This window comes from Pieris brassicae, chromosome 4 (assembly GCF_905147105.1).
Source record: "Pieris brassicae chromosome 4, ilPieBrab1.1, whole genome shotgun sequence".
NCBI lineage: Eukaryota > Metazoa > Arthropoda > Insecta > Lepidoptera > Pieridae > Pieris > Pieris brassicae.
The window spans coordinates 4,873,299-4,900,786 of NC_059668.1; the positions used below are offsets into that span (position 1 = coordinate 4,873,299).

The 27,488-nt window shown below is 31.1% G+C and overlaps 1 protein-coding gene across 7 annotated transcripts; it reads right to left on the reverse strand.

Moving 5' to 3' along the window:
- Positions 1–437: 437 nt before the first annotated feature.
- Positions 438–26,973, reverse strand: LOC123709096 (ATP-sensitive inward rectifier potassium channel 12-like). Of its 7 annotated transcripts, XM_045660217.1 has the most exons (10): positions 26,595–26,973; positions 19,585–20,090; positions 8,937–9,378; positions 8,189–8,368; positions 7,803–7,982; positions 7,229–7,418; positions 6,219–6,343; positions 5,571–5,676; positions 3,668–4,037; positions 438–3,105 (listed from the first exon to the last, which is right to left on the reverse strand). In XM_045660217.1, the coding sequence occupies exons 2-10, from the start codon at positions 19,944–19,946 to the stop codon at positions 3,024–3,026; spliced, it is 2,037 nt and encodes a 678-aa protein (XP_045516173.1). In that variant the 5' UTR covers positions 19,947–20,090; positions 26,595–26,973; the 3' UTR covers positions 438–3,023. The 7 variants fall into 7 exon arrangements, with proteins under 7 accessions (XP_045516173.1, XP_045516174.1, XP_045516175.1 ...); XM_045660218.1 differs by lacking the exon at positions 8,189–8,368 and having other exon boundaries at positions 26,595–26,972; XM_045660219.1 differs by lacking the exon at positions 7,803–7,982 and having other exon boundaries at positions 26,595–26,972.
- Positions 26,974–27,488: the final 515 nt, after the last annotated feature.

The following is a 27,488-nucleotide window of genomic DNA, read 5'->3' on the forward strand; positions in this document are numbered from 1 at the left end:
TTCATTAATAATGTAAACTAGACATTTTTAAAGCTTATACTTAAAACCGTATAACTTTTAGAAGTGATTTTTTTAGTTTGATTAAAACCAAGACGTAATTTGAGATTATTTTTGACTTATTGTCGTGTTGATTCGACCAGTGTTAGCCTAGTGGCCTAGTTCGTATTACGGCGTTGCCCCAATGGTACCTCTTTTATATGCAATTAACATTTCTACGGTGATGGGTAATATCGTGAGGAAACCAGCATGTCTCAAACTGTAGATGTGTTAGACACAAAAAAGTTGTTACTTATTATCTTCTTGATTATAAAAAAGATAAATGGAAGTGATCTGAGGCCAAGACCCATATAGCGCGACTGGGTTATTATTATTAAATCATAAAGTAAACGTAGGTCAAATTACGACATTAGTCAACTGGAGTAAATAAAACACTAGTAACTGATTTATTATTTGTATTTTGAAATCATTCTAAAACATTAAATCGTAATTGATTTCAATAAAAGCATCACATTGGACTAAGCATTACTAAACGGCGCCTGCACCGCGCATAGTTTGATTTCTGAATTCATAAATACTACAATTTTAGGAAATACATTAATTCAACAACATTAATACAAAATTTCAACATTTGATAATATTAAGACTTTTTCTAGTCCTTATTCCTTGGAAGACGAATATTGATCATTACATTTTTTCATTAAACATAGATAGCGAAAATATCAATTTATTATGTTGTAACCTGACATAAATATCATTTTTAGAATTAGTGTATACAATTTAAATTTACAATTTATTCATTATTCACTTATATTTGGATAACATTTAATACTTCATTTCCTTAATAAATTCGTATAATTTGGCCTAGGAATAAATTTATCTATTGAAGCACTTTTGTAATATTACAAAAATAACTTATGAAAACAATTATCTACGAAAGTGTACCATTGTTAGAGGAGATTTTAAATTTATTAATACTAATAAAATATTTATTAATTCATTACATTATACCGTTTTTTAGAAACAAAATTATTCATAAGAAATTGAACTGGTCCTGAAATGGAAATTAAGACCTCCTCTATTGATGGTTTGACAGCTCTTCAAACGACATTTAAGTTTGGCGTTCTAGAATACGGGCCTCAGTACAAAAATCTTGAATTTCGGTTGTATGAGAAAGGGATATTGAACTAATTAATGGAAGCTTTCTATCCATAGTTTGACTGGCGATAGAAATTCTAAATCTAGAAGCCTTAACCTACACATAAGGATGAAATTTATTAGTAATAATCGTTTTTTAAACAATATTTCAATAAAATTCCGTTAGCCCTATGTTTAATTTCTCTAAATTAATAAATACTTTTCTATGTCCAACCCTGTTCCAAACCAAGAAATTATAAGATGCATTGTTAGGTATAGCCCACCACTGCGAACAATTTATTCTTGAAATTCACTTACACCTTCAATAATCAGAATGGACCAATTTTATGTATTTTGTTTTGTCGTTAATACAACAATTTCTCTACAAACTTTTTAAATCGTAAGTAAAATTTAGCTATTTGTTTCCATATAACAGGTAGTAACTATGATAACAAAAACGGTACTTACTTTTTAGGTTTTATAATGAAGCTGTGATGGTTACTAAAGCAAGAGATCGAAACTGTAGAGCGCGCTATAAATGGCCAAACAATCGCGTTCAAAATATACAAAAATTTACTTTTTTACTTACTTTATTTTACTCGTGTTAATTCATTATGGTTTCTTTACCCAAATTATTTATACCGTCATCCGTTTTTTAATCTAAAATTATTTTCAAAAAATGCTAGAACTTTCGCATGCTTCAGCTTTCAGCAGTGAAAATGCTGGCACATATACACAAGGACCAAAGTTTTTAAAATTTGTTTTAGTTAACCATTTTTAATAATTATAATTGAAAGTAGATTAAGAATGTTGTAATATTTGTGCTTTATATTTTTATTATTTTCCTCTCCATATAAGGTTGCCCTTGGACCATAGGTCGGTGACGCTGTATTCAGATGACTTACACTATCGTTTTTATATAAATTGCTACGTAGAGAATGTTGGCTTAAGGCCAGACACTTGGTACATTAAAAACGAAAAAGATATTTCTATAATCTTAAATATTTCCGGTATTTTTGCTTACGTTTAGAAATTGCATTTGTTCCCGTACAAATATATTCGTCTAGTATTCGATTCAGGCGGTGTAGTTTACTATACCAAAACTTTTCGAATATACGTCCGTACTTTACGATACAATACGTCAATATAATAATGACCATATTACAGCTTCAATCATCGTTTTTATACAGTACCTAACAAATTCTAAATGGCTTTCGTATTGTTCCAAATATGCCCATAGAGCGCTCCTCAAATACGAAAATTAATTAATTTAAATACATTTAATATTCGATTATGTTATATTAATGTACTAACACGTAAATCAAAATTTTGAATTACTAAGCCCATATAAATGATTGAGTACATATAAAACATCCCAAAGTAAACAAGATTTAAGATTGATTAATTCTGGCCACATTTTTATTTAATTTGATTTAGTCTTTTTCATTATTAGAAAACCTAACGTGAAGTTTACGAGTAGAATTAATCGTCAAAGTATCATGTCTTTCAGAAGATAAATTACTAGCGACCAAACGATTAGCAGGTGTTTTAATTAAATCATTTTTGTTGGGTGAGTTTGTATAACTTGTAGAAGGCACGTCACTTTGGCCGGATAAGTTCGTATAACTCGTCGAATGTAAGTTATATAGACTTGGTGAGTATGTATAACTTTCAGATACTAAATCATTATGAGGTGAGTTTGTATAACTTGTAGAAGGTAAACTTGAACCGGGTAAGTGTGTATAACTAACTGATGGTACGTCACCGGGTAAGTGTAAATAGGTAGAAGGTACTTCCCTAAGGGTGGGTAAGTAATAACTTGAGTGATAAATCGCAGTGGATGGTGAATTACAATTGGAAACAGAGTTGTACCGAGGGGTGGGCGGTCGTCAAGCAGGCTCCGGCGCCGGTGACGTCACCAGAATCGGGATTACTGAAGCTTTATCGGTTATATGGTTGTCACTTGGTGATCTGGAATGGAAAAACATTGTTAATTTATCATAAGAAATTGTCTGAGCTACTGCGCGTAAACTCTCTAATATAGAATAATTGCAGCAAATGAAAATTAACACCCCTAAATTAAATATAATAATATTAAATTAATAAGAAATTATTATCCAAATAATTAAAGAAAAAAACCGATAGCAGAATAATAATAATAATATAAATAATTAGAATAATTTAAATAAATTTGCTCATTTCTAAATAATTTAATTCCATCCATGAAAATGGTTGTAAAATCCCTATAAATATATATTTAATATTACTTATTAATATTTATATAAGGTTAAATGGGTTTATGAGCCTTTGTTCTCAGTTACTACAGTTAACCTCGTATCTAGTTATAGAAAGAAGTAAGTCCATCAGATCTTCAGGCCCTACTCCATACAAAAGAAATTTTAGTTATGACTACATTTATAATTTAAATAACCGTTTGGTTTATTGCAGACAGAGTGTTTTATTAATTCATAAGTAAAACAAAGTTCATAAATTTCATAAATCTAAAAGACAGTTTTATCATAAAAATACTCACTTTTTGATTCTATTATGTTCCCTATGATCATGGCCATTCGCCATATGAGCGACGCCATTAAGCGTTGGACCATGTAACCTCTTCATGCTAGCGTGGCTATTACTCCTATGAATATGACCATCTCTCTCCGTCATGACAGCGGAATTTATTTTCTGTAAATCATTTTCGACTGCTAAATGTGTGTGACTTGCATTTCTACACTTCTCGTTGATATGTTGGACAAAGTTGTTTTGTGCCATGAGTCTGTTTTCCTTTGCCCTTGACTCTGGAATCTTTATTTCTATGTGCTCGTCTAGGGACATGGAATCGACGGAGCTCATGTCTAAGGTGTCGTTGGAGAAGGTTTTCGGAATGGTGCCGAGCATACGATCTGAAATTAAATATTGTAGAAATTAATTAATTTATCCTTTAACGATGTTGTTCTGGATTATACTTGGGACGAATGTTAGTTGTATCGTAGAACACACATGGGGTTTTGTTGACCTAAGTACCTACTTACTCCTGGTTGACTCTTTTGATTGATTTAAGAACGTATGAAGGGAATTTAATCTGAACAGGTAAACATAGTGGTAGGATGGCATAAAATACTCGTTTTTAAAGACATCGTATATCTTTTAAAAGCAAACGTGACGACTTTGACGCCGTAAAACTATTGTTTCGCTAATACATTTAGCGAATTAAGTACTATTTAAGAATCGTAATCTATCGAGTAAATAATATAACTTTTCGTTAGCGACCAAAAGGATAAATTTGTTATAATTATTGTTTATAATCAGAAGGATAATTTTTAGAATAAACTGAAATGCATCATGAAAAAGTCACTCTCACACACAATACAATATAAATATTTATAATGATTGAATTTAATTATTTTAAAGGAATTTATGTCTCGTTAATCCTACGGAAGATGTTATCTAAAAGGATAATGATTTGTACCTAATTATATATCAGTTTTATTATACATTTCAATATTATCCTCAAACTCTTCGCTGTACGGAATTAATATTTGCATTGTACTCTTGAAAGATTATAAGGATAACGACTTCGAAGGCTTTATTAAACATTTAAAACACGCCTTGAAAAAGTGCCTTACGTCATTAGTTCAATACATCATTAGTTCTTAAATGTGTTTATAATATATTTTATCATCTCCAAGCACTCGTTCAATAATGTCATAAGATTTAGCTATAACAGCTGGCGGTTTTTCTACTTTACTTTTGTTAAAACATATTATTTATATTTTTACATGCTCAGATATTATTTATTTTCAACTGATTTCCGAGAATAAATCTGGAGGCAATAGTGACATAATCTTTAGTTTACTTTCCTTGTAACTCAGAAATTGAGAAAAAAACCGCTTACTCATAATCTATAAATAGATATGAGACAGGTATAACTGTCTGTGTATTTTTATTAGCGTCACAAAATCTTTTGAGGAAATAGCGTAGAGTCGCGTTCATAAATAATTATAATTGAATCGATTCCTAGGGATAATACGGGATGATAATATTGGATTTCTGAACATCTACTTGCTTTAAAAAATAAAAGGATAAACCTGGGGAAAAACAGACTACTATAATATCCAATTTAAGCATATAGGTTCGGTTAAAGGACTTTCCGTATAAACTATATATCCCGTATATTAAACGTAGACAGACGTATGTAAATAAATTATTAATAACAACAAATGAAAACTGATGGCTTTGTCGATATATATGAATAAAGACTCAAAAAAACAACTTCAAGTTTTAAAGCGAGAAAAATTATTATTAAGAAATCAGATATATATTATCTAAGAAATCAAAGTCACGAACGATAATTTAACATATTACGCAATTATAAAACCTGCTTACTCATGAACTATATTTAGATCTGAAGTAAAAGGATAAAGAGAGAAATATACCTAATTTCTGTGAAGTGGAGACGGTTGCTCGAAGCTCGTCGAGTTGTTTCGCGGAACAGAGCGGCGTATCCACTTCATATGTGTTGTTGAAACGCGTGTAGTCCACCTGAGTAATCAAAGGGTATTATTCATAAACGATAGATAATACATCTTTTGTTTAGTTAAAAATAAAAAACCGGCAACGGACTCGCAAGACTCCGCCATTGACTTTTTTTAAGAAAGTCCACATGGGATGGATTTTCCATTTGGCAATCCGATATCCTGGGGAAGGCAAGGACAATCCCAAGGCAGATATATCCCATTACTGTTTTGGTAGTGTGCGGTATCTCTTAGCGTCAGAATATATATTATTTTAATGTAGTGTAGAGGGAATCGGACGAAAAATGTTTCAATTGTACTATATGTTATCATGAAAATACACGCAATTATCCATATTATATTTTATTGTTTGTTATGTGCTAGTAGTACCTACGATCATGGATCTCTCTGCATATATTATAATTATAAGGAAATATGTAAAAGTCTGTACTTTACATATACGAGGTACATATTATACAAAAAGGAAAATCTGTTTCTAATTGGTGTTGTAGCTAAAAACTGCAAAAACAAGCAAACAAAAATTTATGATAAAAATTAAAAAAAAAATACCTCATATTCACCAGTATCCTTTCTAAAAGATACCATAGTTTCAAATCGATGTCCCCACAAAATTTCAGATGGTAAAAAGCTACTCCTTGCTTGTGTTGTCATACCAGTTGATTCTATGACACCCTCTGAAAATATCGCAAAAGTTTATAAGTTCAATTTCAACTATTATAACTTAGTATTGTCTTTTGTTAACATAGCTTTTACACATTGAAAGAAAACACTTTTTAACCGGATTGAAGCTTAAAGTATGTAAAATAATTATGAGTTTATAATAATATAAAGTATTCTTTATCAATATTATAACTTTTATAAAACATCTAAGGTAAAAAATGTAATTTTGATGTAACCAATACAGTAGAAGTTTATTTAGCAAATATATATATAAAATATGTATGTATGTTGAAATAACGAAGTAAAGCCTCGGTAAATATTTTTTATAAGTATAAGCTTTTTCACAATTATAAATGTATTTAAGGTTGAACAAGAGCCTTTGAAATATAAATCAAACATGATTCTTATCGTTGAATTTTACATATACGAGATACATTTTATTGAATATAATGTCTTACTCATGGTTTGAACATTGAATTGTATGAATTCAATAACATTGATTGATTACTTTATTATACATAAGTTCTGGAACAATTCATGGAGTTGTGTAATAAAGTTTATGAATAATCTCTCAACTATTACGATGTAAAGGCAGGGCAATCTACCAAGTCACTGTCAAGGAAGTGCCAACAATATACGAACGAATGTTTTGTAATATTTAGTTTATAACAATAACATTTTATTTTGACTGATCTGTTTTACAGAACATCTCGTTGTTGATATTAATAGAGAATTTTAATAGTTTTGGTTGGAACTGTCGGTAAACGTAAATTTAGCATCAATTTAACATCTTTTCTGTTGACGTTTATAAGTATACTTGTTTATCTATACGAATAAAGTTATTCCTATTAAATATTTAGTAATCACTACGAACTAATTTTAATAAAATAACGTCTTACCTAACATAACTACAATTTCGAATCTCTCTCTTAACATATCCGAGGCGGAAAGGTTGTATAGCGGTGACTTTTCATTGATCTTGTGAACTATCGTCATGGGCCAAATGAACATTAATCTGTCTTCTTCCCCGTCAGCTCCCACTTTTAACTCTTGTTGATAGAATGGTAATGATTCTCCTTCTCTGGTAATCTATTAAATTTATCAGTACATTAATATATTTGTACATCTATTGTCATTTAACTATTAAAATCATGCCTCATAAGCTGAGCTTAAGAAAAGCAGTACATCACACACAAAAACACCAATTGCAAATAAAGAATATAAAAGTGTTATAGAAATGTTGCTGTTAGAATAGCTAGTGTTAATTTGTGGGAAAAAAGCATAAGCTTATCGTGCATACAATTTGATTATGTTAGTACTAAGTATCATGCAAGAATGGTTAAAATGAATGATTGCCGGGAAATCCTTAGACGGGTCTAATAAGAAAAAAACCTTTTAACCATTAATACTTAAAATGCATGTATATAAACACAAACCAACAATATGAAAGTAGCTGTAATTAAAAACAGGTACCTTTTTTCTAATAATTTGAGCACGAACATGCGCTTCCAAAATATGAGATTTGCGTATGTCTCCGACCCGAAAAAGAAGATAGAACTCGCCATCTCTCAGGCAAATTACCGCGTTCCTCGAGAACAGAAGTGTAGTGTTACGCTTTTTGGCTCGAGCCAGCTTTGCGAATATTAGACCCACCTATGGACAAGAGAAAGTGGTTCTGAGATTCAATAAGAAACTGTTGACCTAAAATTACGTTACGTATAATACTTTATCTGAATTCAAACGACCACTTTCCTTTATAAAGGGAGTTGTTAAATCACCTCAAGTTATTGAAAGTTTATAAGCGTGCCGACTGATATCCCCAATCACTAACCAGTATCCGCTTTGTCGAAAAAATATACCTTGCGGCGAATAATCTGAGCTCTTATATGTGCCTCAACGATATGAGATTTCCTCATATCTCCAACACGAAACATCAGACACAGTTGACCCTCACGTAGGCAAATGACTGCGTTGCGGGAGTACAATAAAGTTTGGGCTCGTTTTTTAGGTCTAGAGAGTTTGGCAAATACGATGCCAACCTAAAATTAGATGCGACGTTGAAATAAGTGACGTAGTTGGATGACGACTAACTTATTCCCTGGACAAAACCCCAAAATCTATCTGCCAAATTTGAGAAGATTTTTTGTTTTTTTGGACACGCTACCAGTTACGACCGATAAAATTAATATGTTATGAAACAGATTTAAAAAACGTGATTTAAAAATGAATAAACCTACGTGGTTTCTTAAAATAAGTAATAATTTTTAAGAGCATCTAGATCACAAATTAGAACGTTTATAATTTTGGCAGTCTGTCAAGTTTATTTCGATATGAAATTATCTTATTGGCTTTGAAGCAGGAAGGGTTATATAGAAAACTTGTATTGATAGGCACCTTATAGAAGAGATATTAGATTTCATTTTTATTCTTTAATACTTTATCCATATAAAATTAACAATGTACGTGTACGTACGTATCTCTAAGGAAACTGATAAAAATTTAGGTGTCATAAATTTAGGCCAGCACATTGTGGTGGTATTTTTAAAATAACTCAGTAAGATTTAAAGACTATTAAACTCGTTAGTCAAAACAAAACGTAAAACTCACCATAAAAGCTTGAATGAAAACACCGACAATGCTTTGAAGACACATAACAAAAATCGCTTCGGGGCATTCTTCATTTGTTGTCCTGGAGCCGTAACCAATTGTATGTTGTGTTTCCACAGAGAAGAGGAAGCAGCCAGTAAAGGAGTTGACATTATTAAGACAGGGAATAAAGGTTTCATTGGAGTTAGTGGAAGGATTCAAGTCACCGTGGGTGAAGATTATGAGCCACCAGATGAGAGCAAACAGGAGCCAGGAAAGGATGAAGGATAGAGCGAACACGAGCAACGTCCAACGCCACTGTGCGTCCACAAGGGTTGTGAAAATATCCTGAAGGTATCGGCGCCTGCGCTTAGCCACGTTCCATTGGACTACATTACAATCTCCGTGCTTGAAAATAACGCGCTTTCTCACGCGTCTCGCTGCGTATCTGGCTTGGCGGTATCTGGAAATGTAAATGACACATGAAACATTTATTTCCTTTAGAAAACAAATTACAGAAATAATTTATTTTTGTATTATTATAACAATAACAGAATATCGCATATCATTTAAAAATAAAAATAGCTTAGTATGGTATTATTCTAAAATAAAAACTAACAATCCAAGTATAGCGGTTAAATTTTCTATATACACATTAACTTCACAAACATTTGAAGAGTGTTTCATTTCAATCTAATCGAATTCAAAACGACGTCAACTCATGCCTGCGTAATATCACTGAAATTAATCAACTCAAGTACCTCATCTGTTTACGCTTAAATTATTTATTTTTATTCAGATAACTTTATATATTATGACTTATTATATATCAAATGACGTGTATTATATAATTTTTTACAACAGTTCATTGATTCGTTTAAAGTTACAAGGAAGTTATAAATTATGGTTCCAATCTTATCATTGGTAATTAATAGTTATTTATTGACTTACGATATAACCAATCTAAACAATAGGTGGCACATTGACTGCAAAAGTCACAAATAAATAAAAAATCTAAAAAATAGAAGCAGGAAAAATTAATTTACATACACGTATGTTATGAACATGACTTTGAATGTGTTTGAGTATTGCAGAAATATTTTTGTATTGTTGTAACAATCCAGCATTATGGTATCAATTAATTGATTAAAAGGCAAAAGCACTATGTCCCGTAGGTAAAACAATATACAGATAAGCTTTATCGATGTTGATAATGCTTTTACCGAAACTCAAATAAACTAGCAAAAATATTATATTTTATCTAACCATAATTCTCACCAATGGATTGCAATAGTAATAATCGGAATATGTTATGATTTCATAGCAACATTAAAGTATATTTTGGTTTATTTTTTATTATTATACCTAACTTAAACTAAATAAACCAAACCAATTATTACATTTTATATGGTTTGTAAAGTCTTCATTACTAAACGGCTTAATTATTCTTGACGTTTTATATAATTATAATACATTATAATCGGAAAATTAGCTTGTGTATTATAGAATACTGTTTTACAATATATTAGAATATATAGTATTAAAATCGACCGATATATATGTATCAAAATCTTCTTTTTTAACGGTAATTCTTCTTCCAAATTTTACAGCCATCTAATAGTTATGGTGCTCTAGTATATTTAAAAATATACATATATTTTATACATCCTTTATGTTAAGATTTATAAAACGCCACCGCAAAGTTATTATAAGCAATAAAACGTCAATCAAAAAATTGTAAGAATAATAATTAAATTAAATAATAAATAATTGCCATGGGCGTACAATGCCGTGACTTTGCCTTTGATAAAGCACTCAGTTGAATCTTTTATAAATAAATGAAATCGCAAAACATCGCTATTTCTTCGAATGAGAAGCAATTAATAATATTGTTTCTTTAATAAACGTGTTTTATTCGTTGACTTTGTATTGAATGAATGATTTATTTTGTATGAATGCTATTAATCATGTAAGATTGGTATATTTATATACATCATTGTTTCGGAATTGCTTGTTGTCTTTATGCTGAGAATTTTGTAGATTATGAATCATAATTCTGTGTGGTTTATTTGTGACTTAATTGGACCAATGGACTTTCTTTCTATGTACGCATTAACATTCACTCGAACGGTGAAGGAAATATCGAGAGGAAAGCGGCTTGCCTTAGACCCAGAAAGTTGATGGCGTGTGTCAGTTGCCTCCTGTGGCTGATCACCGTGACCTAAAAAGGCTGTAGCACCAATGATTTATTAAATAATTTCATTTAAATTTAACATATACAACTTTCCACCAATAATAAAAAATTGTACATTCACCTATTTGTGCTACTAGCGGCCCAATATTTTTTATATAAATAAAAAAAAATTGGTATCTAGGCGGCTGAAATGTATTAAAATAATCTTGTGTGTAAACTTATTAAAGATATAACACTATACAGCTGCGCAAACCTCATCAAGTTGATTTTAGTTCATTCGTGAAATCGTTCATAAAAAATAAAACAGGACTTATTACTGTTTTCAAAATATTTGTCATTAGAAATCTTAATAAGTTTGAATGAGAAATTTGTATTTTGAAATGAGAATTATGAGAATTGTACTGTATTTTTATTTCACCTTATACCATGTTTAAATAGAACATTTTAGTCCGAATAGTCCTGTAGGTTTGAGACGTTTCAAAAAAGTTTATCTCAACTTAGCGTTCTGACTTTACGCTCCTCAAAAGAAGAATGGCTTGAATGTTCAATGTGCTATAGGACCCGAACGATCGAGACATTTTATCGGACCGCTCATCAGATTATAGAAAGAGCATTCAGTTATCAATCTCTTACGTTCCTTTGCTATATTTTGAAATATAAGATCTTTTTTTGGAATTCTTTTGTAATAATAATCTGTGTAAACGTACAATCAAATATATTATATACATTATGTTTGTGCACGCCGTCCGCATTGGGACCACACATAGGTCTTTTCTTTATTTGATTATGTGTAAAGATAAATAAATATGTTATAAAGTCATCATATAATTTAATAATAAGGTAAGTTTATTAAAAAGATAAAAGTTTAAGATTAGTAAGAATGAGCTGAAAAACATCGCCAAATGGACGAGTGTTTCTAAACAATTTATTTTGATTGAATTGAACTTTAAGCAGAAATAAAGAGCAAACGACGAAGAAGAATGTCATACGATTTCAATAAAAATCACTTGGAAATAAATAACATACAAATCACGTATGTATGTAGCTTGTTTTGACCAACCTGAATATGCGCTGAAAATTTTTCATTACTTAGCGTGATACCTAGTCAAACAAACAAAATATAAAATAAATTTGTGTTTAATCGACCATTTTTTGAAAACTTAAACTTTGTTTTATGAAAATGAAGTCGATCGTAGGAAGGAACTATTTTTCCATTTTCCTAGCCTATTATAAGGATTCAACGAACGAACTCTATAAATGAACGAACGTTTTGTTTTGTAACAGTAAAAATATATTTTAACATCATTCTTCAAAAGTTATACTCACTTTTTTAGCTCCTCTTTCCAAGCTGATTCTGAAGAATTAACCGTCTTTTCAGTCATAAGAAACATTGACACTTGACTTATACATCGTTTTAGTCCCGACATTCTACTAAACATTGAAATAATTGTCTCGACCTCTTACAGTCTTATTGTCCTTTACTACACGAATAAGCGTATTACTAGAAAGAAATTTAATCACGTAGTATTACAGAATTGTCTCCGCTCTATCTTTCAACAGTACATTAATAAGGAATTCACTAAAAGCTTCTTTAATGTCAAACAGTAACACAACGAACTTTCGTAAGACCGAGATCATTTTGGTAGCGAACTGGATTGAATTGGACAAAAATGACGACGTAAATTTTCAACGTGAGTTTTCCACTAGCACTGATTGTGTAGAGAATTGCTTCAATACTAAAACAGACGGATGTTTAACGAAACAGATGGGAAGACGTTCACAAACAAACACTGTTCATAAAGACCGTGCCAACGCCAGTGGCGCCGCGCGTCTTGACTCTGTCGCCTCATCTATTTTTTGAATAAAATATACTTCACCGTACTAAATACATCTACGTAATTTACGACATATATCATCAAATTTAATGAGTTCAAACGCCGCTGACGTTTAAAATCTCTGCATTATATCAATTACATTTCAATTTGCCCGATCAAAGCCACGTCTTTAAATCGGAAATTACAAAGATAATTAAGATAAAGAGGCATTAGTTGATAAATTTCCTCATTTATTTTAGGTGGATGTTACGTTTTCTCGTGTAGGGAATTCAATAAGTAATCTTTGGGCTTGGTGATTTTAGGAAGTACTTTTGAATATAAGAAAAATATCGTTTGAAAACTCAATTGACACAGAAAATTACTTTTATTATTAATTAATTATTTCTATAATTTATATTCGACATATTCGAAGCAGGTGTTGTGGTGTCAAATTATAAATAATAAGATATCGGATACGCAAAAGTATATTTGATATTTGAATTATTTATTAGATTATAAGTACAACGAAGGATTACGGTACACGTTATGTACGTTCGAACGTTCTTCTGAACTTCGTTCTCTATGTCGTTGCCAAGTCACATAAATACGGTGACACTTCAGTTAAAAAACTATGCATACATACTCTATACTTATAAATATATCATGACAACGTGCTATTCCTGAAATCGTACTGAAATATAGGTTAGATGAACTTTAGCTATTCTCTACTAGATGGCTCTGATTCTATATATTTTGTAACATAGCAGTGTCATATTTCATTGAAGTATCAATTTGCTTTATTAATATGTAAATGGCTATAAACCCCCAGCTGAACGAGTGTAACGGAACTTAATTGAATTAAAATATATTTTTTAGTAACGAATTTTGTTACCATAATAAAAACCGTTGTTTTAATAACAGAGGTTTACCTAAATTGAATATTACGCGTTCCGAAATTCGTATACATTATGACGTAAGTGGGTTTTGTAAAACTAAAACTGAAACATTAAAATACCTACGGATATATGACATCACTTTATTAAGTGACAAGAGTAGTGTATGTATTAAGTGGGAATTAAATGACAATGAAATATGCCTGCATATTTAAGGGAAAAGCTAAAAAATAACATTGTTAAGTAATTTATGTATGTTAATTGATGTCATAAGACAATTAAAGACAAGATATTATGATATTGTTATTTTTAAACAAATTAATGCGGATGATATCACAATGATCAGAGTGCGACTCTAATCCTTGAGGTCGTAGGTTCGAACCCCGGCTGTGCACCAATGGACTTTAGTTCTGACTATTCAAATAAAAAAAAGAAACAAAAAATCCAACACTCGGTCGTAATGTAGAAAATTATTGTGAGGAAAACGGCAATGTATTATTTAGAACGTCGTACCTATGCACTATTACGTATGAACTAAAGGTATTAAACAAACATATAAACAGCTGAGCTGTTTAAAATCTACCTACGAATACCTTGGAAGTTTATCTATCTACAATTTATTACCTTAGTAGCTTTCACCTATAAAAACTTTTTTTTTTCAATTTAAATACAAACATCTAATAGCGACTATACCAGATGCATTGTTATTATGTTTCTTAAATTATGACAATAGAGTCATAAAGTTTCCTACTCAATAATCTATGGCCACGATTAATACAAACATAACTGACGTCAGTGTTTAAGTAAAAAGAATACCCTTTTCTCTAGAGTTTAACTATACTTGGTAAGTACCGCGACCAGGGCTGAACATGAGTGAGAGACATACATAAATAAGAGATTATTTAATAACTTAATTACATCACAATATTTAAATAGATTTCGGTTGGCGTTTGCGTCTGTGACCACGAGCAAAGTATAAATAATTATTGTTAACTGGTTTCGTGCTATGAACCCAGATCAAAACAAAATGTATGCACAGGAACTTTCATATAATGTATTTCGATGGATATAGCGAAAACTGTCTAAACAAATTCATCGATATAAGATCATTTATCGACCTCCCACAAGTTTCTCTATTAAACCATAATATTTACCATGCTAATGCATATGTAGTTTTAGATGTTCGTAAATCCGTCATATCCTTGTTTGTATTCTGGCAACAAGCTTTCGCTTCCACATTGAAACATGGACGTCAAGAACAAAACCAATTGTATACAGTACACAACCAACACAGCCGCACTTTGGTACTTTTTAAGATCAGTAACATTAATATTTTATATTGATGGTACCTTTTGCAAGTATACATGTTTCTTTAATAGGACATTGGCATCTCTAGTATGCTATAAACATTATAAAAAGAGAAATAAATATGTGTATGACCAATGTCCATCTCTACTTTTAAAACTATATCTGTTCCAAAAAATGCATTCACTACAAAAACACACGTTCCATTTTGTGTGTTGTATGGTATATGATAAATAGAAAATACTTTGAGTTAAACGACACGTTAATATTATTAGTCACATTATATTGAAACAACTGTTTCACCACTAGGTATATACTTTACGTACTGTACCTACTTAAGTTTCACAAAACTTGAAATATTCAGTCATGTTTAGACACCTACTTGACGAGGCCTAAATTGACGAGACGAGACATTTAAATCATGCTGAAGTACTCTTAGGTAAGTAATAGGCATTTTCCATTGATTGTAACATAAAATTGATTTGTGATTTGTTCCGGATAAAAGTTTCTGCTTAGACAAAGCCATAACAATACCAGCGTATTTAGGTACTAAAGTATGTTTAATTAAAAGTGTATTGTTCTAAAATGGTAGGACTTGCAAATATTTTTGTAATGCTAACTTAGATTTTTTTTAACCAAGTTTTTATGTGATTAATTATGATTCATTTCAATCAGCGTTCTTTTTTACCTTGAAAATCTCATTAGCAACACTTTTTCTATACAATAATACCCATTTATTTACAAAAGCAATTTTTGGTTAATTTATTTTCAAATTAGTATTATTGGTAAAACTTTTGGTTTTGGTTCCTGTTACACCAAACTTTAATGCTGGCAGCATTTCCTCGTTGTATGCGATTTGCTTAAACCAAAAGGTTAACCTATTTTAACGTTATTAAGTTTAAATGTTAGTTATGAATTCCATCAGGATGCGTAAAACCGCTATAATTCCTATTAAGATGTGTTTACATATGTTACATATGTAAATTTTTGATGAATTTTATTTGGTAAAGTTTCAGATTTGCTGGTTTTCATCTGGTAGATTTAAAGTGTGGAAATATTAAATTTTTCATGTTTTACTACCTCGGCGCTATACGTTTCTGATTCCAACTATTGGGATAATTTAACTAGCGATAATGCGATTGGGAATAAAAACAAACTATATTTTATGAACCAATGAGTCTTCTAGTAGTAAAATAAAAATTATTATAATATTTATGGAGTATTGTTTGGATGTGAAGACAAAGTACAATACCCGTTTTAGCGATGCAGTGGATTTATGAGTCATAAAATTTTACATTAAGTATGAAACCATACATTTGCATTATAATGAGAGGTCGAAAAGGATTGTTACGTTTTAAAATCCATTCGAGTAATATTTGTAACAAATTTATATTAATTGACTGTGGTGTAACCGATTAGTTATAAATTAAGATTTAAAATCCATAAATATTAATATCCATATTGATAATTTGTTATTTGCATGGTATGATTTATAAAATCAAATAGGAAAAGAATTATAAAATATCTCGCATTATTTATAAATAACGTAACTGACTTAAAAAAATATGGAAAATGTCGTGTATACGGTATTTAGTTGGCAGTCGTTAAGATTTAAGTAATTGGAATGTCCTTAAACCGTGTGTATGGAGGAAATTTTCAAAACGTGCCTTGAATCTCGTAATGCCCCTTTAGTGATAAGGCACGCCCGGAAGTGGGGTACCAGATATGGTTGATACAAACTAATAATAATTATTATAACTTCTGACAATCTTTGATTTAAATGCAATTTGTACGTTACGAATTTAGTTAAAAATAACATTAATAACTTCAAAAGCATTTTATCCATATAAATCTAAATATTGCCTTTATTGCGGGACGGTGGAAACGCTTCGTCATGTTCACATCTATACTACATGTTTATATGTATAGAATCGCAATATTTTAAATAGCGTGTAACAAGTGTTCAGTCCACACACAACTGGATATTTATTTCAGATAACTGCAGTACATCACTTTGCTCTATTTTCAATTTTCAATAGTTTTTTACTAGTTATTATTTTCACACCTTGGTTTCCATTATCTAAGTTTTCATTTCCTCACTTTTTTTAAATAAATTATATAGCATATGTTCATCAGATTATGTAGGATTCCAATGGTGAAAGAATTTCTCAAATCGTTCCAGCAATCTTGGTGTCTACTCAATGCAAACAAAACTTCTTCATATAGATATATAAACATTATTTTTGTAAAAAAACGAATGGTAACCCTGGCTGGGTGTCGATTGCAAATGTTCTTGGCACACGTAAAATATCACGCCAAATACCTCTGAATCTATATATATATATATATAGATATATAATATATTAGTGTGAAGAGGAAGTGATCGGCCTCGCGGCGGTCTTGGTAAGAACGCGGGCAGAATTTGAACAACATATTAAAAATTCGCACATCCTCGCTTTCACAGCTTCGTCAATATTTACGTGTCGGTTTCACTGCGTTAGCGAAGGCTTTCGATGCAGTTTCAAGTTTACGGTTCGTAAAATATTGTTAGAAAATGTGCAAAGACTGTTGGGAGTACTTATGAGCTAGATTCGACAGTTATTTTTCGTTACATCGGAGCATTACAATATTAGGAGTTATTAAAAAAAAAACAAAAATTTCAAAATACATATTGTATATAAAAACAGTACCATTCTTTTATACGTAGACTTTTCAACTGAACCGCTGAGGTTTGGGTTTAGATGGGACGTTAAAATTACTTAAATACATTTTATTTTATTATTATTTTAAAGTCAGTCATGAGATTCTTGTACTTTTCAACGATTCGTCACTTTGTCGTCAAGCAACATACGTCTATACAATTGATTACAAGCAGGACATTGCAATTACCCTGATTCAAAGGCTGTGCGTGATTTCACTATAAAAGCGGTATTGTTTTGATGGCGTCTAGAACGGCGTCAGGTTTCCTGTTAATACCTATAGAGCTCAAAGGACGTCCGGTTCCTCTGCTATCATTTACATACATTAAGATGCGACTTTTTGCACGTCTAGGAATCTACCGAAACGTAATTTCATTGTCAACGGTTTTCAGGTTTCAACGTCTTTTGTGTAAACTGTAAATTTTTTATCAACAATAGGTATCTCTCTTACAGCCGTACTCAGATATGAACTCAGAATAGTAGCTAACGGTGCACGTCAGCGACAAAACTAATTCATAACTTTTCAATTCTGATGGTGAACTTAATTCACTTAGTACCCGTCACTTCCTAATTATTAACTAATTAACGGCTCTTACTACAGTGTTATTATAGGGCAGTTAAATGAAGCAATACGTACTATTATACATCCATATAAGTTCCGAAATAATATTATTACTTAGTTTATTAGTTTTATATCAATTTCATTGTTTTATTCATGACAGAGGGTTGTGACAATATTGATCTAACACAGGGGCATGTGTTGTGGAAGCCGAGATGGGCGAAAATATAACAGCATTTGCTAACTCTAAAACAAAAGTTGCATGCTCCCACAGTCAAACACGTCCCATAACATTCATTCAAACAGCATTTAGAGGTGCCAACAATGACCTAAATGTAAAGAATATATTCTCCGTATTTGCTAAGCCTTTTGTCTTATTAGTAAATTGAGACAGTCTGTATGAAACCAGGATATATGAAGCCAGATAAGGGTTAAAATAAATTACTTGAAGTGATAAATAAGCAATAAAGCGAATGCGCCGATGAAGCCATGGGCGCCATTACGACCTTTACGCCTGTCTAATGAGAATTCTTAAATGATCATATTGAGAAGCACGCGTTGGCACTCATAAAGGATTTCACTCTAGCTAGTTCTATGCCAAAGATCTATACGATAATATAGTATTTACCTAATACCTAAATATAATTGTGCGGTCATCGAATGTAACTATTGTGCAACAATTATCGGTAGTTTTATTCAACGATGGTATCATTATAATTACAGTAAACTACTGAATTTTGGAATACGTTTCCAATTATTCTATATATGCAAACTTTATTAGCAAATAAATATAACTTTTATTTATTTACGTAAAAATACTGCAATAATATTTCAGTGTGATCTAATTTTAGTTGGATGATAGTGCTTAACGCATTACTAATAATGGGAATTCATAATAGCAAGGTTCCATACACTTAATTTCCAATTGTTCATTGTTTCGGATGACCATACAAATAGTTTTTTGACGCATATATAAAAACGTTCGGTTGAAGCGTGACGTAATTCGTCCAGTGTCGGTTTTAATGACATTAATTAATTTATAGGTCCAATCCCCTAGAGGACGACTTCATAAAGAATATATGCTTTTAAAAGTTAAGAGAAGTAAGTTGTAATTTTGTGCTCTCGTGTGTTCTTATCAAGAAATTTTGATTGACATAGGCTGCTTGTTGTCCATTATCTGAATTAAAGTTCAAACTGGTACTTACTTGAGTAACAGATTGAGGGCACTTTCATTTCTGCTGGTTGGCGCGTCTTTGACACTAGAAGGTTCACTGCGCACACCGCGGAGGGACAGTCTGAGCTGTTTCGGAATTGTAGCGAGAAGACCGCTGCTGTTTCTGCGCTGGTTAAGGCTTTTGGACCGCGTTAGGGCCGACTCGAGGTCCACACGGGGCGGAGACACATCTCCACTTGGGGACATCGTCGCGGTTGACGGGTTGGTCGTTATTATCGTCGGTACAGCAGCCTTCACATCACCTAATAGTTTATCCCACGGCGATTCACCATCCTCCTCGGAGATCGTCTCGAAACTCCTCGGTCCAACAGACGAAGACGTTTTATCTGACATGATTATTATTCTAAAGCAACGGAACGTAACAAAACAGACACCCGAATCACTTCGTCACTTTGGATTCTTAGTTTCTTGACAACACTTCACTCTTATCATAATATCCATTTGTAAATCATAATGTTTGGGATAAAAATGTTGACACTGAAACAATAGAAAAAGGTTGGTTAAACCCTGGTTATAGAGTACAGACTAACAAAGGTATAAGTTCATAAATATATACTAACAAAGGTTAATAAATATAAAGAAATAACTATAGATTTAAGTAATGAGTAACAACGATTGCTTATGAAATACGTCTGACAGATCTTAGATTCAAATATAATAAAAAACTAAGTAACTTTATTTCAAAATCGTGGTAAGAAAATAAAGATTATCCTCGCACAACATTAGTAAAATAACATTTCTCGAAAGTAATAAACTATTTCGTGGCTTTCTAAAGTTTTCTATTTAGTAATTATCTAGGCATTGCGGTTACAGTATTCTACTTTCAAATAATACGTGTCGTTTTTAAACCTGTGTCTTCTTAATATATAATTTGCCGCTAGTCATTCTGGCACCAGAAATTATGTAATTTGAAATTGCGTGAAAGTTTAAGACACGATTACTATTGTCAATAAAAGTTTTATTATTTTATGCAATGTAGAACGCTCAAAGAGCCTTAATTTTATCCGCATTTAGTTTAATAATGTCAATCATTAATATATGAAAGCATTTCTACACATGCTTTAACATATTCCTAATACTTTAATATTTTGTTGATTAGGGATTAATTTATCCAAAAAATAGAAAATGTTAATAAAAACCGACACCGATAAGTAATCTACATCCGTAGTGAGTAGGTATTTCAATATCAAAAATATTATTTATGAATAGCGAAAATGTTTTAACTGAACTACTAAAGACTACCTAGGGTTATTTAAATAATTGATTTGGGAAATTTAGAGGTGTATTTTGTTGATAGAAGTGTATGAAGTGTTTTTAAAACCGATAAAAATATTTTACGTGGTCTAAATATTACAGTACTAAAGTATAATTTACATAGAAATCCAAATATTTTTGTTTTTAGATCCATTATCTTTCAATGTTACACAAGGTCTGTGTGAATCACGAGATTTCACGTTGAAATAACGCTTTCAATTCGAGATAACTGTATTATTGATTGGTCAAATCAACTTTACATCCTAATGACTAATATTTAAATAGTTATTTTTGTCGGGATATCTTAAAACGGTGAAAATGTTGGACTTTGTTGTACCAAAATACGGATCATTCCAACAATCGCAGTAGGTTAAGGAACGGTTAAATAATTAGCGCGTTTTGTAAGTTATGTTTTGTTTCTTTTGGGAATATCGTGGGAAGTCTAATTTTCTTCACATTTACTATTATCAGTAATTAAAAAAAAATACTATAAAATTCAGTACCACAAAAATACAAAAACGTGGATATGGCGCCAAAACCCAGAACGTCACAGTGCATATGCTTCAGCGCGACGCGCCGCCACAGATAAGTAAAAAATTTAATAATGACGTAGCAGTACGAGAGTACCTATACAGACAATGCTTTTCTTAGGCAAATAATTGATGTAACCTCTTTTGTGACTTCTTCGTAATCTGTATTTTAATGAAAATATACATTACTACCACCAATAATTTTAAAGTTTTGCGTTTGTACGACTTTGCCTCTATGATACGTAAAGTTCAATTTGTTGAAAATGGCTAGAAGTCGCACTTGAAAATAATAAAAAAACTGCATAAAATAGGTAGCTTCCTTTACGACCAATATTAGTCTACGATGTTTGCCAACTGTTCCCGTGCGAATAAAATGTAGGTCAATGCTCTTGCAGCTTCATATCAAGATACAGATAAGATAAACTGATTTGCCTTTCAAGACTACAAATAAAAATATAAATTGGTGTATATGTGTTATTAATCGTATAAAGAACTGCATTAAGCGAGACACATGCAAACGAGGAAAAATATTACTTGATCTTACCATTAAGAAAAGTACGAATAAAGAATATGTGTAACATATTATTTTCACAGATTAAATTTGGTCTATATCACCATTACAGTCTCAAAAATATACCACTACTACTGGAAAACTATAATATACAGTGTACGACCATTATTGCCTATTAGTCTTTAATAGGACATTCTAAGAAGGCTTCCACTCGTGTCTTGTCGGCGCCAGAAACAATGCTGTTTTAATTTTATGCCGCATTTCGTTGCAGTAAACAAGCCGAGGTCAACGAGTGAATAACTAACTAGGAGACTGGAGATTACTTAAATCACAATTATTCGAACACTGACGTAACTGAAACATTCACATGCCAATATGATTGGTATGTTAGACGTAAAAAAGCACATTTATCTCTATTATACAACATACCGACAGTAATTTAATATAATAGCAAAATGGTCGGGCACAGAAGATTCTGAAAAGTATTATTGAAATTACGTGAGCATAAGGGAATAACTAACTACACTACGTTTCCCGCCAATACTTGGCCCGTCAGTAGTAATTGTCAACTGACGTTATGTATTATCACAGATTAATACTGTATTTTTTACTAAAACATGTTAGGTAATTCTAATAATAACTTATTTTAAATTTAAAAAAAAGTCTTTAAAACAAATCATTCGGCCTAATTGAATTTTATTGTTTTATTCTGTAAAAAAACAGACAACAACTCTCAAATATACTCATTTAAGTCTGCAATTCATTGACTTATAATCGGGCAGATCAATTTTATATAATTCTAGTTTGGTCAGATGTTGTGGACATTAATTGCTTGTCATACTAAATTAAATAAAATGTACTTTAGGATGTAGAACGTATGAGGATGTTATTAACTATAATTATTGTATTATCATAGCTATCAGTCTGTGAAATCCAGAATCATTTGAGTTCAAAACAATGCAATAGGTACAATATCTTATATTTTATGTATTTCTAACAAACTGCCACTTGTTTTTATCAGCACTTATAATTGCATTCATATTTTATTACCCATTAGTACCGATTCTTAGAAAATCTGCCATAACTTGCGCTTCTTATCGATTTCACATAATATAAATAATAAGATTGCAAAATAATTGTATACACGTGGAAAATCGTTTATGTTGAAATAGCATACCAATAAAAAAAGGATCATTTTTACACGTTTCAAAGCAGGCCATTGACAGAGGATTGAATGAGATTTTGATAAATCTATGGATTTCCAATAAAACCAATCCAAAAAAGCGGAGAACTTAAAATTGGCTAACGGTGTCTGGTACGTGGTTCTATTTAGGTAAATTGACAAGGTTTATGAGTAAATACATTTTTTATGACAGTCGCGTGACACAAATTGACACAATATCAATCTTTGAATATCTACTGTAGCTATATAATTGACGAATTACTGACAGAAGAATAAATTTACGTCACGAAATTTTTCCCCTCCATCCTCGACATAATTATCAAGTAATATGACAATCTCGACCGTGTTTAGAATTTCCGTATAACGATTTCGGCTTAAAGGAACCAGATCAACAGTTCATTCACCGCTTCCGGATAAATATGAAACGATACATTTATTTTGGAAATTGTTTTATTTCCATCACGTGATACGCTTTAAGGAAAAGTGCGACGTGCATTTTCTTCTGAGATATTCCGCGTGTTGAAAGCAATTATTTTTAAATTAGTGACTCGGATTGTTAAAGTGACCTTTGGACACCACTCAAGGTATCACTTTTTTGCTGTACAGAACTAACTCAAGGAACTTAACAGAATTTTCACGACTCGGTGCCAATGTTACAAGGGCAATGACATCACACATACACCCTCATTACAATAAGTACTTTATCAAGGATAAAACCGTATAATAACTAGATATTGTTTATGCATTAAGTAGTTAGAAGGCGCATTGTCTACTACTGTTTTATTATTTCAGTTTCCCTATTTACCTTAAAAACGTGTATATTTTGTTTCTGCACTGTGAGCAAAACTAAATTAAATATCCTAGAAAACGGCGATTGTGTATGATGATAAACAAATTGGATGAAATGTCACCCACAAACTAAACCAAACCCCAAAAATCTATTTTTAAAGTTTAAAAAACAATGTAATATTATCATTTATCACTTCCGTAATAATTATCAAATCTCGATAAATCATTACTTAATTATTAAAGGGACTCCACTAAAACTCCTACAAATATAATGCACATACAGTGAGTACATACAGTACATACGTGATTTTGTGATCTGTGACCATTAAACAATTGACGACCATACATCGATGTTTTCTCAGAAAAAAGAAATAGAAGAAAGAAATAATAAAATAAACAATTAAGGGGATGAAAATTGCAATTTGACAACAAAGTACAAAACATATGGTATTTTTGATTTAATGAGTATGTTAAACTTTAGATCGTATTTAAAAAAAATGCTATCATACTTCAATGGCTGGTAAAATTTACATACAAAAAATTGTCAATCAGCTCTGGAAACTAGTTATTTTACATAAAATAGAGCTTATAGCAAACATAGCAACGAGTTACAAGATATGGGATACACATGTTTTTATTCTCGATTCTAATATCATATTCTTACACCACGTTTGATATTGCGTTGCTATGGAGCTGTTTGCTGACAAGTTAAAGAAAGTATTTTACAAACATAAAATAAACATAAATCAGCCAATTTATTTAGCTGACGACTTAAACTGCTCAATGTTTTGAAATTGTGTGTAAGTTAAAAACTATGGTTTCGAATGAAGATGCGCCGAATTTTACGAACGTGAAAATGGAAATATTTTCCAGCTAGAAACAGTTTCTATTCGAAAATTAAAATGTCCTTTTTAGTATTTTTACCTCTGTATTATTTATGTTAAACCTTTCTTCCCTGAACTCCCACAAATATTTAAAGATCATAATTAAATCGGTCTAGCCATTCACGAGTTTTAGATAGCGAACACCAATTCATTTTTTCTATTCATTATATATATACACTAAATATTATGATATGATATGATATGTATATACATATAGATCTATATCAGATCATAAAAAATATAAAGATATGTTATAACATCTGAAAATTGTATGTTATACCTAGACAAGATTTTTTGTCAGTTGTATGATTCAGAATAGCCATCACGATGACTTTGAATTGGGGTTTTTGCAACATAGAGGTTCTATGATTCATGCCTTAGAAAAAAGCTTTGTTAAAAATTTTGCCGAATGGTATTGCCTTTAGCAATGTCAATTGAGTACAAGTTTTTTATCTATCTCATATATTATATTATTTCGTTAATATTCTAATTTGTCACTTCGATTACAATTATCAAAGCAATATCTGCACATATTGACGTACACAGTGATGTAAATATTGAGGGACAATTGACGATAAACAATAAAAATTTAAAATCGATTTAGTGTTACGATGATGACTCTTATAGGTATGATATTTAGCGTATTCTCTTAATTTAGTCGAACAATATTTTTCCAGCCATATTTGAGTTGCATATAATAATAAATTATACAAACCTCTGTTGTGCGTCTAGACTATTTATATTTCATAATTTGAACGCATTATATATTTCTAGTATAAAATGACATCATATTATTTTATATATTAACCTAAATACAATCTTCAGTGTTAATGTGAACTGATAATAAATTCCACTTTCGCTTTTTAATTGTACTGAAAATAATATTTAAAGAAAAGTCATAACCTTTTAACTTTTGTATCACTTTCACTCTCAATATTTAATGATACAGACCTATATGAGACAGAAATAGAATGTTGTTATCGTAATTATTGTACTACAAAATTAATTTAAGAACTAATAAATATTTCGCACACATACACATACATCAATTAGCTACTAACTCTATGCATTTGTAAACTTATTGAATTTGTAATCAAATATATAAAAAAATTAAGCTCTGCGTAAGAATTAATGTTCATGTGTCTTCAAAACATACTATCAAGTCACAATATTCAACATAATATGCTGAATTAAAAAACAGATTTTTATAATTTATTTTTACATTCCATAGGGTTTACCCATAGATGTGATCTGATTTGCTCCATTGTGAAGTGTCAACTATGAACTTTCATGTACGAGGTTTTTGCGACCGTTAACTCTATTCGAAATGTCTATGTTTAGAAAGTGGAGCAATTTAAACTTTTGACATTTGCCCCAGAAATTATAATTAGGCAATTTTGCAAATAATTTCTGCTAAAAACACGGTAACCTAAACTTAGACTACACATATCACTTACTGACATAATTACTAAACTTTATTATAGTTCCAATTATTTAGATGATGCATTAAGATTGTGTATAAATAAATTTGTGTTTGACCTAAACTGGAAAACCAAAACTAAGGTAAGGTGACCAAATATTTTTTTTGTGATACTTCTTACAGCTGTTCGTAATTTTAGGTTACATTTCTATGTCTATTACATTTGTTGCTATACACTGTAAGTATTTAGCTTTACTAATAATGGAGGTAACATTCATCACACGTGTGTACCTAGCTATCAACGTAAATCCAACCATTGACCTAGTTTGCAACTATAAATTTGCATGCGCTATGTTAGACATACTGCAACTAATTTAAATTGTTACCAAATATTACAAATGAAAACTCACCTTCATATATGGACCTATCATAAAGAATGTTTCTTTCAGCGTTTCGCGAAAACTATTCCACGAAACAATTTTAAAGTTATAAAGTTTAACACTTTAAATAGCTTCACAACACGCTATCACAGACTGACGAAAACGGCGTTAATCATCCGATACGCGACAAGTCATTAAACACTGCCAGTTAACACATTTTCAGTTATAACTTACAATAAATATAGAAAATATCACGTTTATAAAACTCCCTATTTCTTTTTAGGCATATTTGATTTCTGAATTGAAAAAATGGAATGATTTTCTTTAAATACCTATTTTAAATTGACCGCGCGAAACGTCGGTGCGCGCGACGAATGGCGCCCGTGCGTTCAGATTAGTGACTGGCTGAATAAATGTTTTATTCTACGCTTGTATATTCGCAACCGTTAAAAAATAAATACACCGAGGTGCTCAAAGGCTCAAAGGAACGGTTATCTAACATAACCGGCACATCCAACGTGGATTTAGCGAAATCGAATGACGTTGAAGATTGACTCAGCCGTTTCATTTCTTTACACGTTTTGCATCACGTGTAACCTCTTAATTAATGTTGATTATTAATTTCAATCAGTTATCTGGACATGATCTGACAACAACCGCACTTTGATCTTTTATCTTTTTCGTCTAATGTCAATGTCAACGATTTACTGATCGTTATTTCGTTATACCTTTATATCACATTTCAATTAAATGCTAACTGAAAGTAATAAAAAGTCGTTAATATGTGTTTTTTTTATATATTTCCGGTTAAAGTATTTATGAATTTGTTGACCTCTGCACTTGTACTTTACTAAACTTTGTTTCTTCTTCGTTGAAAAATTACCATTAAATAGAAAATAAAGATTTTTTAACGAATAGAAAAAA